The 17968-nt window shown below is 34.3% G+C and overlaps 1 protein-coding gene across 3 annotated transcripts in view; it reads right to left on the minus strand.

Moving 5' to 3' along the window:
• Window positions 1-17968, minus strand: part of EMC2 (ER membrane protein complex subunit 2) — a 49605-nt gene that overhangs the window by 28730 nt on the left and 2907 nt on the right. For all 3 annotated transcript variants that reach the window (XM_020913335.2, XM_020913337.2, XM_020913336.2), the window contains exons 2-5: window positions 16320-16433; window positions 15743-15807; window positions 13159-13244; window positions 5449-5506 (exon numbers count right to left, since the gene is read on the minus strand). In XM_020913335.2, the coding sequence (XP_020768994.1) occupies window positions 5449-5506; window positions 13159-13244; window positions 15743-15807; window positions 16320-16433 (323 nt within the window). The remainder of the gene's footprint in view (window positions 1-5448; window positions 5507-13158; window positions 13245-15742; window positions 15808-16319; window positions 16434-17968) is intronic.

Here is a 17968-nt window from a genome sequence, read left to right on the forward strand (position 1 = left end):
TTGACTTCACACTCCATTTTCTAAGAATTAAAATTTTGTTATACTCAATATCATGTAATAACCTATAAAGGAATAATCTACAAAAAAACTCAACTTACTATTGTGAAACCCGAAACAAAAAGAACATTGCAAATCAACCACAAATTAAAATAAGAAGAAATCAAAAAAAGAAATAAAAACTTTACTGATAATGCAGAAAAAAAAACTCTGAAGTATAACATACCAGGTTGTTCACAAATGTAGAACTCCTTGTACTGCTAATCACTCAGGACAATGAACCAACTAAAAGTATAAAATATTGCCCCTTAAAGCCCTAGTCTTCCTCAGTGGTGAATCAGTGGTGAAGAAGGGGTAGGTTAAACCTACGCAGAGCGCTAGAACCATGCTCTCTTCAACAAGACTAGAAATGAAATTTCATGAAATAACTGCATTAAAAAAGGCAGTTCAAAAAGAAAAAGGTAAGTGGCCTTTTAAGCATATTAAAAGATACTCAGAATCTCTCATAATGCAAATTATATATTTAACTAATTACATTGGCAAAGGTTAAAAATAAAAAAAGCTGATAATACACCATGTGGGAGGACACTGAGAAAGAAGCACTCTCATATACCATGTGAGTGAGTACAGATGACTAAAACACTTTTGTGGAGGGAAATTAGGCAGTATCTGTTAACTTTTAAGATACATGGATCTCCTGACTCAGATTTCACTTCTAGGAATATATTCTACAAATGACACGCACTGCAACACTGCTTCTGGGAGGAATGTATCAGATACCAAAGGGACTTAACTAGTTCAAGAAAGTTTTTCATCAGAACAAGGATTATACATCCATATACTACAATGCTATCCAGCGACTTAAAGGATGAGATAAAGGATGTGCTGACATAGACAGGTAGAGTTTGGGGCTTCCCAGGGAGCTCAATGATAAAGAATCCACCTACCAATGCAGGAGATGCAAGAGATACAGTTCAGCAGGGGTGGGAGGGGGGAAAGGGAGAGATTAAAAAAAAAAGAAGAGACACAGGTTCAACCCCAGGTTGGAAAGATCCCTTGGAAAAGCAAAGGGCAACCTACTCTGGTATTCTTGCCTGAAAACTGCAATGCAGAGAGGAGCTGGACACAACTGAGCACTTTCACTTAAAAGGTAGAGTATGCCACCATCTGCATTTCCAACCATTCTCCCTATCAAAAGGGACACACACACATACAACACATGCATAAAGACCTATTTGTGTGTGCATGAGAAAAAATTTTCTGGAAAAATTCTTAAGAGACATTTGCCTAAGAGAAGGAGGGCTTGAGATCTGGGATGGGAGGACTTATTTTTCAATATATATGCTAGTACTGTTTGCAATTTTTAACATGTGTACATACTACTTTTTCAAAAGAGCATTTCACAATTTTTAAAAAATAGATGAGATGACCCATTTTAGCAACCTCCCTAAATTTGAAACTTCCACTTCAATCACTTTTTTCTTTTCTCCCAAGGTAGGTCGTGTACTTTAATAATGTTAAGGCTTACTCATTACATCATGGAATATGATGTCTTTCCCCAGCCCGTCATCAGTCTTAGTTAAGCCATACTCAACCATCAAGGCCTACAAGGCTCAGAAATACTACAGCAAATCACCAAAGAATCAGGATTTACCAAGTCTATTTCAAGGTCTACAATCTGTTAAGTATATCATGCTATGTCTCTAAACCAAAGTCAAGGATAATGTCTAAATCATCCTTCTAGTCTCTATACCAAGCACATAGCAAGCACTCAACAAATATTTTTTGAAAGAATAATGAATGCATATGAGAGGGAAAGAGAGTTCCCTAAAACTTTAATGAATAACCTCATTTTTATACTGGATATCCAGGAATACAGGAGCACAAGATCGATGAAAGAGTCATACAGTCAGTGTTAGACAATGCAAAGCCCTACAGTATAAAAGCTTGAATTATAACTATGGATAAAACCATGAAACTTCTACACAGTAACATTACTGTTTCAGTTCAGTTCAGTCGCTCAGTCATGTCTGACTCTTTGTGACCCCATGGACTGCAGCACGTCAGGCCTTCCTCTCCATCGCCAACTCCCGGATTTTACTAAAACTCATGTCCATTGAGTCGTGATGCCATCCAGCCATCTCATCCTCTGTCATCCCCTTCTTCTCCTGCCTTCAGTCTTTGCCAACATCAGGATCTTTTCAAATGAGTCAGTTCCTTGCATCAGGGGGCAAAAGTATTGGAGTTTCAGCTTCAGCATCAATCCTTCCAGTGAACATTCAGGACTGATTTCCTTTAGGATGGACTGGTTGGATCTCCTTGCATTCCAAGGGACTCTCAAGAGTCTTCTCCAACACCACAGTTCAAAAGCATCAATTCTTCAGCTCTCAGCATTCTTTAAGTCCAACTCTCACATCCATATATGACTACTGGAAAAACCATAGCTTTGACTAGATGGAACTTTGTCAGCAAAGTAATGTCTCTGCTTTTTAGGTTGTTCATAACTTTTTTTCCAAGAAACAAGCATCTTTTAATTTCATGGGTGCAGTCACCATCTGCAGTGATTTTGGAGCCCCCCAAAATAAAGTCTGACACTGTTTCCACTGTCTCTCCATCTATTTCCAATGAGGTGATGGGACCAGATGCCATGATCTTAGTTTTCAGAATGTTAAGCTTTAAGCCAACTTTTTCACTCTCCTCTTTCACTTTCATCAGGAGGCTTTTTAGTTCTTCTTCACTTTCTGCCATAAGGGTGGTGTCATCTGCATATCTGAGGTTATTGATATTTCTCCCAGCAATGTTGATTCCAGCTTGTGCTTCCTCCAGCCCAGCATTTCTCATGATGTACTATGCATGTAAGTTAAATAAGCAGGGTGACAATATACAGCCTTGACGTATTCCTTTCCCTATCTCGAACCAGTCTGTTGTTACATGTCCAGTTACATGTCTGTTGTTACATGGCCAGTTACATGTCTGTTGTTACATGTCCAGTTCTAACTGTTGCTTCCTGACCTGTGAACAGATATCTCAAGAGGTTGGTCAGGTGGTCTGGCATTCCCTTCTCCTTAAGAATTTTCCAGAGTTTGTTGTGATTCACACAGTCAAAGGCATTGGCACAGTCAATAAAGCAGAAGCAGATGTTTTTCTGGAACTCTTGCTTTTTTGACAATCCAACGGATATTGTCAATTTGATCTCTGGTTCCTCTGCCTTTTCTAAATCCAGCTGCAACATCTGGAAGTTCACGGTTCACATACTGTGAAACCTGGCTTGGAGAATTTTGAGCATTACTTTGCTAGCATGTAAGATGAGTACAACTGTGTGGTAGTTTGAGCATTCTTTGGCATTGCCTTTCTTTGGGATTGGAATGAAAACTGACCTTTTCCAGTCCTGTGGTCACTGCTGAGTTTTCCAAATTTGCTGGCATATTGAGTGCAGCACTTTCACAGCTTCATCTTTTAGGATTTGAAATAACTCAATTGGAATTCCATCACCTCCACTAGCTTTGTTTATAGTGATGCTTCCTAAGGCCCACTTGACTTCACATTCCAGGATGTCTGGCTTTAGGTGAGTGATCACACCATCGTGATTATCTGGGTCGTGAAGATCTTTTTTGTACAATCCTTCTGTGTATTCTTGCCACCTCTTCTTAATATCTTCTGCTTCTGTTAGGTCCATACCATTTGTGTCCTTTCTTGTGCCCATCTTTGCATGAAAAATTTCCCTTGGTATCTCTAATTTTCTTGAAGAGATCTCTAGTCTTTCCCATTCGATTGTTTTCCTCTATTTCTTTCCATTGATCACTGAGGAAGACTTTCTTATCTCTCCTTGCTATTCTTTGGAACTCTGCATTCAGATAGGTATATCTTTCCTTTTTTCCTTTGCCTTTTGCTTCTCTTCTATTCACAGCTGTTTGTAAGGCTTCCTCAGATAACCATTTTGCCTTTTTGCATTTCTTTTCCTTGAGGATGGTCTTGATCTCTGCCTCCTGTACAATGTCATCTATCCACAGTTTTTTAGGCACTCTGTCTGTACTGTTTAAAGTAAGTGAAGTCTTCCCCTACCAGACTTTATTAGTTCTAGGTCTTATATGGCTTTGTTGTTCTCTCTTAATGTCTACCACAGTGCTTTCTATGGATATGGTAACAGAAATATTGTCTTTATTTTTAGTAACACCAACACTTTGGTGGCTCCTGACAGATACTCAAATAAATATTTCCAGAAGGACAGAAGGTACTGAGGGAAGACTAGATAAAAATAATATTTGATGAAAGAATAATACATCTAACAAAGCTGAATTTAGTCACTTTGTTCTAGAATGTTTATCTAACAACCAAATGATTTAGTTACTACCCCCTCAGATAACCTGAGGGGAGCCAACCCATAAAACATGGAAAGTACTACAAAGACAGGATAATATTTAGTTACATATTATCTTAGAACCTGTAGTGAACTAATTTCTTTAAAATATGCCCAACTTAAACTGACACAGAAATATTTGACTTCTAATTAAAAAAATACATTAAAAACTACTGATTTTTAAACTAGCATGAGAAAATTACATGAAACAAGTTTTTCAGAAATCTGGTATATTTTCTATATATGGCTGCAAAAAAAAAATGAATACCTTTTAAAACTGTGGTGAAATCTTACAGCTGAAATAAGTACATGAGAAAATCTTTAGGAAAAGAAAAATGGTGCTTTTTATAAGGGATTGTTTTATTAAAACAGAGAGCAACATATTAGGATAAATAAAATTAAAAGATTATTAAATTTTTTTCAATTTTAACTTTTTAGATATTTGGAATATCTAAATTAACTGCTTTTTAATAACATATAGGCTTGCAGTTGTCAAAACTTTCCCCTGAATTTCTACATTCTGAGAATCCTTACCATTTAAATATCTACAAAACACCTAGGAAGCTTCCAGAGAAAATTTCCCTGGGGTGGGATTATATTAAAAGAAATAATCTAAGCCATTATACCAATACAGTAAACTAAAATGTTCTCAATACTTAAAAAATAATTTTTTTTCACCAGGATATTTTTAGAACAGGTAATACTACCAAAAAGCCTTTCATTAATTAATTCCATACATTAATTACTGAGATGACATGTTTCATTTTCAATAAGACAACTAAAATATAACTACCCAAACAAGTTAGTATTTAATAAACTTCAAAATATTGCAGAAACTATAAGTTCTGACAGGTGTTTGTTCTTACAAGCACATAAAATTTATTTTATCTAAATTTTAACTAGCTGCTTTCTAATAAGAGATCTTGTAAGTCAAATTTAACTGAAGAGTTAAAACCTACTTTTTTTAAAGTGACCCATCATGAGATATTTCAAATAACAAAATACATTTCCATGTGTATTTTTCCATTATTTCTAAAATAATTTCACTTCTTAACACAGAATTAACTGATCTTCAGGACAACCAGCTAACTTACAGTGTTAGTTGGGTCTTCTTGTAAAATTCGATCATATAGCTGAATAGCATCATCATATCTATTTAAAAAGAAAAAGAAATATCAAGAATCATTACCTTAAAATTTAATGACAAATAATAAATACAGAAAAAGATTAAACTGGAAAGACTTTATATGTATTTACAATTACTACTAAGCATCTTCTGACCTTCACATAACAGTAAGTTTGATACAATGTCATTTTCTAAGCAAAAAAAAAAAAATCATAAATAAAATATTTATAGAAAAACTTACTTCAAAAACATACTGATTTGACTTGGTCTAAATACAAAGGTAAAAACTACAGCTCAAAGAGATACCTCTGTGGTCCTAGTTATACCTAGAATTACAGCAAATAATGTATTTTTTTTTAAGTTTAATTTTAACAAATATTTTCACAAAGAAATGATCTAAGTATTTTTTTTCTTAGTTGCTAAGTCATGTCTGATTCTTTCGTGACCCCATGGACTATAGACTGCCAGGCTCCTCTGTCCATGGGATTTCCCAGTCAAGAATATGGGAGTGGGTTGCCATTTCCTTCTGCAGGGGATCTTCCCAACCCAAGGATCAAATTCATGCTTCGCAGGGGGATTCTTTACTACTGAGCCACCTGAGAAGCCCCAATCTATGTGTTAATTCTCCTTTAATAAATATTTATGAGAGTTTTTCTTAGTTGAGCTGGTACAGTTCAATTCATTAAGCACCTATTAAGGAATTCCCTGTTGGCTCAGTCAGTAAAGACTCTGCCTGCTGTGCAGGAGACCTGGGTTCGATCCCTGGGTTGGGAAGATCCCCTGGAGAAGGAAATGGCAACCCACTCTGGTCTTGCCTGGGAAATCCCACACACATGGACAGAGGAGCCCACTGGGCTACAGCCTATGGGGTCACAAGAGTTGGACACGACTTAGCGACTAAACCAAGTATGTACACATAATACACTTTGTTGGGTTACAACCTCATATCAGTTTAGTTCAGTTCAGTCATTCAGTTGTGTCTAACTCTTTGCGACCCCATGGAATGCAGCATGCCATACTTCCCTGTCCATCACCAACTCCTGGAGATTGATCAAACTCATGTCCATCAAGTCACTGTGCCATTCAACCATCTCATCCTCTGTTGTCCCCTTCTCCTCCTGCCTTCAATCTTTCCCAGAATCAGGGTCTTTTCCAATGAGTCAGTTCTTTGCATTAGGTGGCCAAAGTACTAGAGCTTCAGCTTCAGCATCAGTCTTTCCAATGAATATTTAGGACTGATTTCTTTCAAGACTGACTGGTTTGACCTCCTTGCAGTCTAAGGGACTCTCAAGAGTCTTTTCCAACACCATAGTTCACAATCTCACATGGGAAACAACAAATTTATCAAGTGAAAAAATAATCAAATATGACAGGATAAAACTAAGAAGCCAAGATTAACACTGTATGATAGTGAATCAAAAGGAGTGATACATCAGAAATCACATAAAGCACTTTATCTAACAATACACTCCTATATATGGTAATCTTATTTGGAGTACAAGGAGATAGTTAAGTGATTCTGAAATTCCTTCCTAACCATATCCATAACCCCCAACTCCCTTCCAATCAATTTCTTCACTTCCATATAAGATCTTTAGAGAAAGCAAAAATCCATGTTTGAAAACTTTTATAGCAGTGTTTATAAAACTAGGGACAGCAGATATACTCTTGAGATCTATTCTTAAGTTCTCTATGATAATTTTTTAAGTTTTTCTCTTAATGATACTCAACACATAGAATATTCTATATCATCATATGACACATCCTTTAATTGAACATTGCCCCACAATTTTAATGACCAAGCCTGTATTTGTGATTATGGTCATGCCAATAGATAAGAATATTTTAACTAATGGTAGCAGACTACTGAGAAAATTAAAAGCAGACTTAATTTTTAAATGTGATTATACCATGCAAAGGCCAAACAGCATCATTACAACCTAAGTTAATCAGAGTTAGCAATAGCTCAGAAAAAGAAAATCACTTTAGAAATCAAATACATGGAAATATTTGATTATAGGTATGCTAGCCTCACAAGAATCTGCAACCAGAGAAACAGAAAATAAAATCATTAAATAATAATAAAACAAAACAATAAAGTATATAAACAAGGGCAAAAATTAATGCTAAAAAGCACTGGTTCTCACAAGACAAAGTACATAAGAATCACCTGGGGATCTTCTCCCAGCTATATAACCTCTGGGAAATATACTGGAAATAACAGAGGAAAATAGGAAACCATTCATTTCATTAATACAATGATACTAATAATGTGAATTCTTAGGATTTTCAAGTCTTTTTGGTATTTTATTAGAAAACCTACATTGTCTTTACAGTTTGAAAACTATATACATAAGGCATTAATAGTTTTATATTTGAACATATTTAAGTTATAATTTAAAAAAAATAATTTATGTAAAAACTGGGTGTGAAAATTAATTTTCTGTGTCAATCATGGGGTGCCCAGATCAAATATTATTTCTGGGCATGTCTGAAGGTATTTCCAAAGGAGACTAGCATTTGAATTCATGTACTTAGTAAAACAGACTGCCTTCCCCAATGTGGTGGCCACCATCGAATCCCTTGAGGGCCTAAACAGAACTAGGGAAGAATAAGGAGGAATTCATCTCCTTTTACTGCCTCACACTGCTAGAGCTGGGACATTTTATCTCACCTTCTCCTGCCTTCAGACTTCAAACTGAAATTTACACCACCAGCTCCCCTGGTTCTCAGGCCTTCAGACCTGGTTTCAGACTGAATTACAGTACCAGCTTTCCTGGGTCTCCAGGTCACAGACAGCAGATCTTGGGACTTCTCAACCTCCATATCTGCCTCATAGTAAATCTCCATTATGCACACCCATGCGCGCAGACACACACATAAACACACACACACACATATCTCATTTGTTCTCTTTCTCTAGAGAATCCTGATTAATACACTAAAGATCCATAAAAATTTATCTTGAGTCAACAAATTCTCAAACCTACCTGTCTATTGTCCTGCATTACTCCCCTGACTGATTTCAGACATATCAGTAGAGTGAAGACTAGGCAACTATGTACTTTTTAAATGTTACAGATAATTCTAATTCACACAATCATGTATGAAAATGGTTAAACGTTCTATGTAACAAAAACACATAAACAACCACTCTTTCTGGAAAAACAGTAAAATCTTACTAGGTAAAATGATATGAGTTTCAATTAAAGTATAAAGGCTTAAAGAAACTAAAGTTTGATAGAAACTTGAGTTAATACTTAAGAATAAATTATTACTACCATATTAATTTTTGTATGATTGGAAAGAAGGTAGAGAAATGATCTCTATTAAAATGTGTTAAAAAGATAATCTGAAAAATCATTCATCTTAGACTCTGGGATGTGTTTTGTTATTCATATATTTCAAGAATGGTCTAGGAATTCATACTATTTGAAGTAAAAAAAAAAAGTGGTAATAGAATAGAATACTGATTTTGCAGATTTCTTCCATTCTGCTCTCTGATTCAAAATTATTTTCTGCTAACCGCAATACTATTTTATTTTATTTATCCATGCCCTTTGCTTACTAACAGAGAAGATCCAAAGATATTAAAATACACACAGATAAAACAGATAAGCCAAAGTCAAGGAATAAAAGGGTTAAGAAAAACTGTATCAACAAATCTTGCAAGAAAAAAACTACAAGTGAAGTACAAGTAAACCCTATCTCACTTAAAGCACCAAGTTAAAAAGGTAAGAACCAACAACCTGACTATAAAATGAATATAAAAACTTAAGAGAAAAAAAAAAACAGACTCAGAATAGACAAAATAATCTTTAAAAAAAAAGGACAAAGTTGAAGGACACGCTTCCCAATTTTAGAACTACTACAAAGCTACAATATCATTATTGAATTCAACACAGTGTGGTATATAATAAACATATATATTGATGGAACAGAACTCAAAGCCCAGAAATAAACCATAACATAATTAACATTCAACTGATTTAATTGCCCAAGACAATTCAATGGGGAATGTAGTTTTTTCTGGTGCTAGGACAACCAGATATCTACAAAAGAAAGAATAAAGTTGGACACCTGCTTCATACCATAAAAAATATTAACTCAAAATGTGTCAATGATCTCAGTGTAAAAACCCAAATTATAAAACACTTAGAAGAAAATAGGTGTAATTTTCGTGACCTTGAATTAGGCAATGGTTTCTAGAAATAACACCCAAATGATAAGCAACAAAAGAAACAATGAACTTAATTTAAAAAAAAAAGTTCTGTAATCAAAGGACATCACTGAACAAGTGAAAGACAAGCCATGTCATGCAAGAAAACTTTTGCAAATCAAATATATGTGATAAAAGACCTGCATCTAGACTGTATATAAAGATCTCTTACAACTAAATAATAAAAAGACATAAGTTAATCCAATTTAAAAACAGAAAATATGAACAGACATTTCTCCAAAGAACATATATAAATGTCCAAAAACTGCATGAAAAGATACTCAGATTTCTGGTTCCTGTTCTGGCACATAAAGACTGGAAATCATCACTCCTATCCTCACAAGAAAAAGATAAACATACCGAACCAACTACTCGTAGATATCAGACAATTAAACTTACAGGGAAAGCCACTGCATCCAAAACTGCCAGACAGGTGAAGATGATCAATGCTTATGCCATCAAATGCTGTTACAACTAACAAACAGTGAAGTTGCAGAATACAAAATCAATATACAAAAATCTGTTGTGTTTCAATACACTAATAAGAATCTTATTGGAAAGAGAAATTAAGAAAACAATCCCATTTATAACTGCATAAAAAAGAATAAAATACCTAGAAATAATTTAATCAGAGTTGAAAGCCCTATATATTGCAAATTTAAGATACTGATGAAAGAAACTGATACTAAAATAAATGAGATGACAGCTCATGCTCAAGAACTGGAAGAATTAATATTGGTAAAATATCCATAGTACCCAAAGAAATCTATAGATTCTGTGCAATTCTTAAAATTCCAATGGCATTTCACAAAGAAATAGAACAAAACAATCCTAAAATTTGTATAGAATCACAAAAGATCTCAAATAGCCAAAGTAATCATGAGCAAGAAAAACAAAGATGAAGGGATCAAGCTATCTGATTTCAGACTATATTACAAAACTATATTAATCAAAACAATATGGTACTGACATAAAAAGAGACACATAGATCAATGGAACAGAACAGAGAGCCCACACATATATGGTCAATTAGTTCACAACAAAGAAGCTAAGAATATACAATAGGAAAAAACCACTCTCTTCAATAAGTGATGTTGGAAAACTAGACAGCTGAGTGAAACTGCACCTCTGTCTTTACACCACATAGAAAAACTCAAAACTGGATTAAAGAGCTGAACAGAAGATCCGAAACCATAAAACCCCCAGAAGAAAACACAGGTGGTAGGCTCCCTGACATCAGTATTGGTTTAATTTTACACAAAAAGCAAAGTCAACAAAAGCAAAGTGGGACTACATCAAATTAAAAAGCTTCTGCACAGCAAAGGAAAACATCAACAAAATGAAAAGGCAATCTATGGAATGGGAGAAAACATTTGCAAATCATATCTAATAAGAGCTTAATAGCCAAAATATTATAAGAACTTATATAATTCAATAGCAAAAATAAAAAAGCAATCTAAGTAAAAAGGAGCAGAGGAATTGAATATACATTTTCCTAAAGAAGACACACAAATACATGAAAAGGTGCTCAACATCAGTAATCATCAGGGAAATAAAAATTAAAACCACAATGTGATATCATCTCATACCTGTTAGAATGACTATTATCAAAAAAAACAAAACATACCAAGTCTTGGCGAGGATGTGGAAAAAAGGGAACTGCACTGTAGACGGAATGTAAATTGACACAGTCACTATGGAAAACAGTATAAAGGTTCCTCAAAAAATTAAACACAGAACTACCATTTGATAAAGTCAATTCTAATTTAGGGTATTCACTCAAAGGAAATAAAATCACTAACTTGAAAAGATATCTGAAGCCCCATGTTCACTGCAGAAATATTTACACTAGCCAAGGCATGGAAATAACAGAAGTGTTTATCAATAGATAAACAGATAAAGAAATCTGACCCTTGAACAATGCAGAGATCAGGGAAGCCTACATCACAGTTGAAATTCCATAAATAATACATAATAACTTAAATGTAGGTTTAAAAAACAAACCTACATCAAGTTGAAATTTCACATATATATATATATATATATATATATATATATACATACATATATAACTTAGAATAGGCCCTCTATATACTTGGTCCTTCCTTAGTCAAGATTCTACATACAGATTCAACAACTAGACTGTGCAGCACTGCAATATTTACTATAAAAGAAAATTTATGTATTAAGTGGACCCACACGATTCAAACCCATGCTGTTCAAAGTTTAACTGTATGTATTAACTCAATGTAATATTAGCCATAAAAAGGAAAGAAATTCTGCCATTTATGACAACCTGGATGAACCTTAAGGGCATTATGCTAAGTGTAGTAAGTCAGACCAAGAAAGATAAATACTATGTGATCTCACCTACATGTACAATCAAAGAGAACATGAACTCATAGATACATAGAACAGATTAGTGGTTGTCAGAGGAGGGGATGGGGACTGGGAGAAATGGGTGAAGGTGGTCAAAAGGTACAAACTTCCAGTTATAAGATAAATTAAATCCTGGGACATACTACAACATGGTTTATTATAGCTAATAATAGTGTGTTATATAATTAAAAGTTGCTAACAGAGTAAATCTTAAACATTCTTATAATAAAATAAAAATTTATAACTATGATGATGGATGTTCAACTTATTATGATAATCATTTCACAATATACATACACATTTATCAAATCATTATGCTATACACCTGAAACTAATATAATGTTATACACCTGAAACTAATATAATGTTATGTATCAATTACAGGCTTCCCTGGTGGCTCAGTAGGTAAAGAAAGAATCCTGCAATGCGGGAGACCTGGGTTCCATCCCTGAGTTGGGAAGATCCCCTGGAGGAGGGCATGGCAACCCACTCCAGTGGGTTGCTTGAAGAATCCCCATGGACAGAGGAGCCTGGCCGACTGCAGTTCATGGGGTCACAAAGATTCGAACAAGGCTGAACATATTTACCCCTTAGTCTTAGTCCCTGTATCAATTATATCTTAATTAAAAAATATATATATAGTAGCTTCTATATTTTGAGTGCCTGTGAGGGTACTATACATATATCATTACTAATTCTCAAAACAACCCTGACAAGCTGGTAATATTCTTGTTTTACAGAGGAATAAGACTGAAAAAACTTAAGCAAGTTAAATAATTTTCCAGGTCAAAAGATAATAAATCCTTAGAAACAGGATATGAAGTCAGTTCTTACTCCAAAGCATGATCCCATTCCATGAGGCCAAAGATGATAAATGGATTCCTCTCTTATGTCAAATTCTATCTAATGGGAATAACTTGTAGGACTGATGCTGAGAAGTACTCTGACACTATTCTGAAGCTGAGTAGCAAAAGATCTTGCATAATTAATGATGCTGCCACTGGTGCAGGAGGACCTAAATTTAAGACCCCATGTTTGCCATTTGAAAACAGGATCACACTATATGCAAGATTCAGTTACCTCTCCATGGCTTCAAATCTCATGCCCGTTAGTCTCTTGACTCTGTGACTTCCAGGGAACTGTCTTCTCAACTCCTGAAGACAAAACTAAAAAAGAAAAAAAATTATAAAAAGACCTGAAGGACAGTAATTACACTACATATACTAAATGATCTACAAGGAATGCCTTTCATAGTCTTCAGTGTATCTTCTTAAATAATTTCATTACTGAGATCTAATGACATAAGTGAAATTAATCAGTAATGAAAAATGGAGTGAAAGAAGAACTGTGAATTTACAGTGAGGACAACAATGAGTTCTCAGAAACTAGTCAAACTCTTAACTAAGAAAATGAGATTATGGGGGCCACTAAGTCATGAAATTAAAAGACGCTTACTCCTTGGAAGGAAAGTTATGACCAACCTAGATAGCATATTACAAAGCAGAGACATTACTTTGCCAACAAAGGTCCTGGTCAAGGCTATGGTTTTTCCAGTGGTCATGTATAGATGTGAGAGTAGGACTGTGAAGAAAGCTGAGCACTGAAGAATTGATGCTTTTGAACTGTGGTGTTGGCAAAGACTCTTGAGAGTCCCTTGGAGTGCAAGGAGATCGAACCAGTCCATCCTAAAGGAGATCAGTCCTGGGTGTTCACTGGAAGGACTGATGCTGAAGCTGAAACTCCAATACTTTGGGCATCTCATGCGAAGAGTTGACTCTTTAGAAAAGACCTGATACTGGGAGGGAGTGGGGGCAGGAGGAGAAGGGGACGACAGAGGATGAGATGGCTGGATGGCATCACCGACTCAATGGACATGAGTTTGAGTAAACTCCGGAAGTTGGCAATGGACAGGGAGGCCTGGCATGCTGCGATTCATGGGGTCGCAAGGAGTCACACACGACTGAGCGACTGAACTGAACTGGATGAGTCTTTGAATACTACCATATCACTCCTTCTTAAAAACTGCTTCCATAATGAATCAAGCCCACCTTAACTAACTACAACAGTTTCCTGGCCTCTTCTTCCTAACTACTGCATAAGCATTCTCTAGATAAAAATTAAGCTCTTTGGTAGTACTCTGAAGTCTTGGTCAAATATTATTAACACTTTAATTTTGCCTTGTTCAAATCATATATTAATCAATCACCTTGTCAGAACACTTGTCCTAATTTAGGCCCATAAAATACAGACACAATATCAATGGAGTACCAATCTTCCTTTGGCAGATATTCATAATTCACCCATCAACTCAACTAAACAAATAATCAAATATTTATTGAGCATGAGGGATTATAAGAGTCTTAGAAATGTTGATGATAAAAATGATCCTTTCTAGTGCCCCAAACCATAAGTGATTAAAAATGCATTTAACTAATGAACAGATTATTAATAAGAAAATAAGTTTTAATATGATTTGGCAGTATAGCTTCAAAGTCTGTGTCTATAAATTCTATAATAAGAAAAATATTCAAGCTAATTAAAACAGAAAGTAAAGTTCAATTAGTTCTTTGATATCATGCAAAACTCACAGTACTTGTTCAGTAAAGCTAACTGAGCTGAAATTCTGAACCATTAAAAAAAACACTGTTACCAAAAAAGTCATCTACTCACTTGATCTCCTACTTTATCAAATAGCATTTTGCTATACAAAAAATTATTTCAAAATCTCCAGCAAAAAATAAGCTGCCACCTCTGTTGGTATTCAAAAGACTATGTCTCATAGGTTTTAAAGGTAATACAAATGTTTTGTGGAATATTTTTTATCATGGGCAACTCCACCAGAATTAAATGTACTGCTAACACAAATTACATTGAAAAGGACAATGCCAATTAGACTTGTATATGTTCTCCAGGTATTTCTACTCTCTGGTATTGTTTTTTTGTATTTTCTTGGCTTATGAGGAAGCAGCACGAAGGAGCACTTAAGAGGTCAGGATTACAAAACATAAACCACTGCTTCCTGATTTATACAATAAATATAGTGATACTATCAAAGAAATCAAATTAAGAAATAATTATATAGATCAAATAAAGCATATAAAATAAAAATGATGTAAAGCATTGAGAATAGTGCCTAGAATGTGTTCAAAAATATAGCTATTATTATTTTACTTTAAAATTAATCAAAATTAAATTAAAAATTACTTTCATAATGCATCAGGCCCCGCTTAAATACCTGGTATGAGTATTTTAAGTCATGTTCTGTACATGTTAGGATTTTCTAATAATTTTCAGATATACATTTAAAATATCTCAAAACAATATTTAATGTTATGTGCAACGTAAGTCATTTAACAACCCAAAAGACAAATTTGTTTTAAACTATATGTTTATTTTTAACTCTGTAATATAGTATAAACCACCTATTAAGTAAAATACCTTTACCAACTAATTTAACCTCTGCAGTGAAACTGGGACATTAATATCTACTTTTCAGGATTGTTAAAAAGATATAAAAATATGATGTGTCCGAAAGCACCTAGTCAGTCCTACCAATTCAAGAGTAGCACTAAAAAACAGCTACAGAAAGCAGTCACACTACAAGCCATATACTACTTATACACAATTCATGAAGGAAATTAAATATAAAATAAAATATACTCACCAATGCCAAGTCATCCCGACCATAGTCGAGGGCTGCAATCATCACCTGTTCATATATGATCCAAACTAAACACATAAACAGGAAAAAACTGAATTTAATATAAAAATCTCACAAAAGAAATTAGATAGTGAATTCTTCTTGCTTCTGGTATTTTAAAGAACATTATTTACAACTGAAAAGTGATTTATTATATTACATCTGGAATTAAGGAAAAAGTGTCCTGATATTTTTAGCAATGCATAACATTTTAATATCTTACTAGGTTAAAAAAAATTCAATTATTTAATACCTTTCCTGTTTTAAAAGATTCATTATGAAATACATTTTTGATCTGCCCAGGACTACAGCCTTATGAGCTTTAAAACAAAAATGCTTATTTGATAGCTTCACTACTACCTATAATGATAAGCCCTTCTAAAAATAAAAGTAATCATTCAGACTTCCTGAGAAGTGTTTTAAACAATAATAAATCATGGATTGATATTAAGAGCAGAAAAATCATAATGACAGGATTTAAAAAAATAAACTGTAAATGAAACATGTGCTGAGCATGAACATAATAGATTTAAAAACTTACTATCATCTCCAAGCTTAGAAGCATATTCACTAATTAATTCCTCTCCAACTTCCACAATTTGCTCACTATTTCGTGAGTTTTCTTCTCTCCATTTTCTCATTTTATCTCGCATTTCTGAAAAAAATAAGCTTGCAATTATATATACAAATTATTTGATTAATTTCAAACAAATTGACAAGATGAAATCAACTTTTTAAGTAAAGAAAATACACACACAGTAATGTAAAATCTGTGGTGTCTCAAATTTCATAAAGTGGAAAATCAATTTAACAAGAGCAACAGATCCTTTAGAAGACTGAAATTGCAACTGATATTACAGCTATCTTTACTGTATGGCATGGATCCTCTATCCCTTCAGGCAACTATGGATCATGCTTTTTTGAGGTTACAATGTTCAGAATTTGATAAAAGTTATGGATGATTTTTTCAGAAAAATGAATAATGTTACACACTGAACTCTCAAAAAATTCAGAGTGCTCCACTGACTCAAGAATATAAAATTTTCACAATCAGGGTATCACATTAGGCTATCAGCACTGAAGGAATATTCATCACAAAACTCCCTTAAAAACATTACTGCAACGGTCCATATAACACACAAAAATACACAATTACATGAGGAAATCAACACAGAAAAATTAGGACAAAGGAAATTTTTGCTTATATATAAAGAATAAAATGAATAATGTAAAGTAAGGTCAAAGGCACTAGCAAATAACGAAAGCTGAGAGAACAATTTTGCATGTTTTAATACAATAGGGAACTCTGGAATTTCAAAGAACAGCATTTTGATAAAAGCAGAAATAATAACTAGGAGTGGGAGAGTACCTAATCCAGAAAAAAGATCCCTTTTTTATATAGCTAAGGTAGAATAAACTGTCCAATTCACGAGTTACATACATGCTTTCTACTCTTAAAATCTTACATATTCATATAAAGTTACCTTCTTCCTTCTACTGACACACATGTTGTATAGATTTAAATAGCTGACTTAAGTTGTTATTGAATGTTACTGAATACACGAGTTAAATTATCAATAACAATAAACTATTCTTCTAGAGAATAAATAAAAGAGAAGCACATGGGATTTTCACTACTTTTATATGTACCATCTTGGTCCCTACAGTTCAAAGTCTACAGAAGAAAACAAAAATAATCATAAAATGAAAATAGACCCTACCTGAATTTACAAAAAAATGGTCTTAGAAAATCATGAATTAACAAGAGGGAACATTACTTTGCCAACAAAGGTCCCTCTAATCAAAGCTATGGTTCTTCCGGCAGTCATGTATGGATGTGAGAGTTAGACTATAAAAAAGGTGAGGGCCAAAGAATTGATGCTTTTGAACTGTGGTGTTGGAGAAGACTCGAGAGTCCCTTGGACTGCAAGGAGATCCAACCAGTTCATCCTAAAAAAAATCAGTCCTATATATTCATTGGAAGGACTGATGCTCAAGCTAAAACTCCACTTTGGCCACCTGATGCGAAAAACCGACTCATTTGAAAAGACCCTGAGGCTGGGAAAGATTGAAGGCAGGAGGAGATGGGGACGACAGAAGATGAGATGGTTGGATGGCATCACCAACACGATGGACATGAGTTTGAATAAGCTCCGGGAGTTGGTGATGGACAGGGAAGCCTGGAGTGCT

This window comes from Odocoileus virginianus, chromosome 15 (assembly GCF_023699985.2).
Source record: "Odocoileus virginianus isolate 20LAN1187 ecotype Illinois chromosome 15, Ovbor_1.2, whole genome shotgun sequence".
NCBI lineage: Eukaryota > Metazoa > Chordata > Mammalia > Artiodactyla > Cervidae > Odocoileus > Odocoileus virginianus.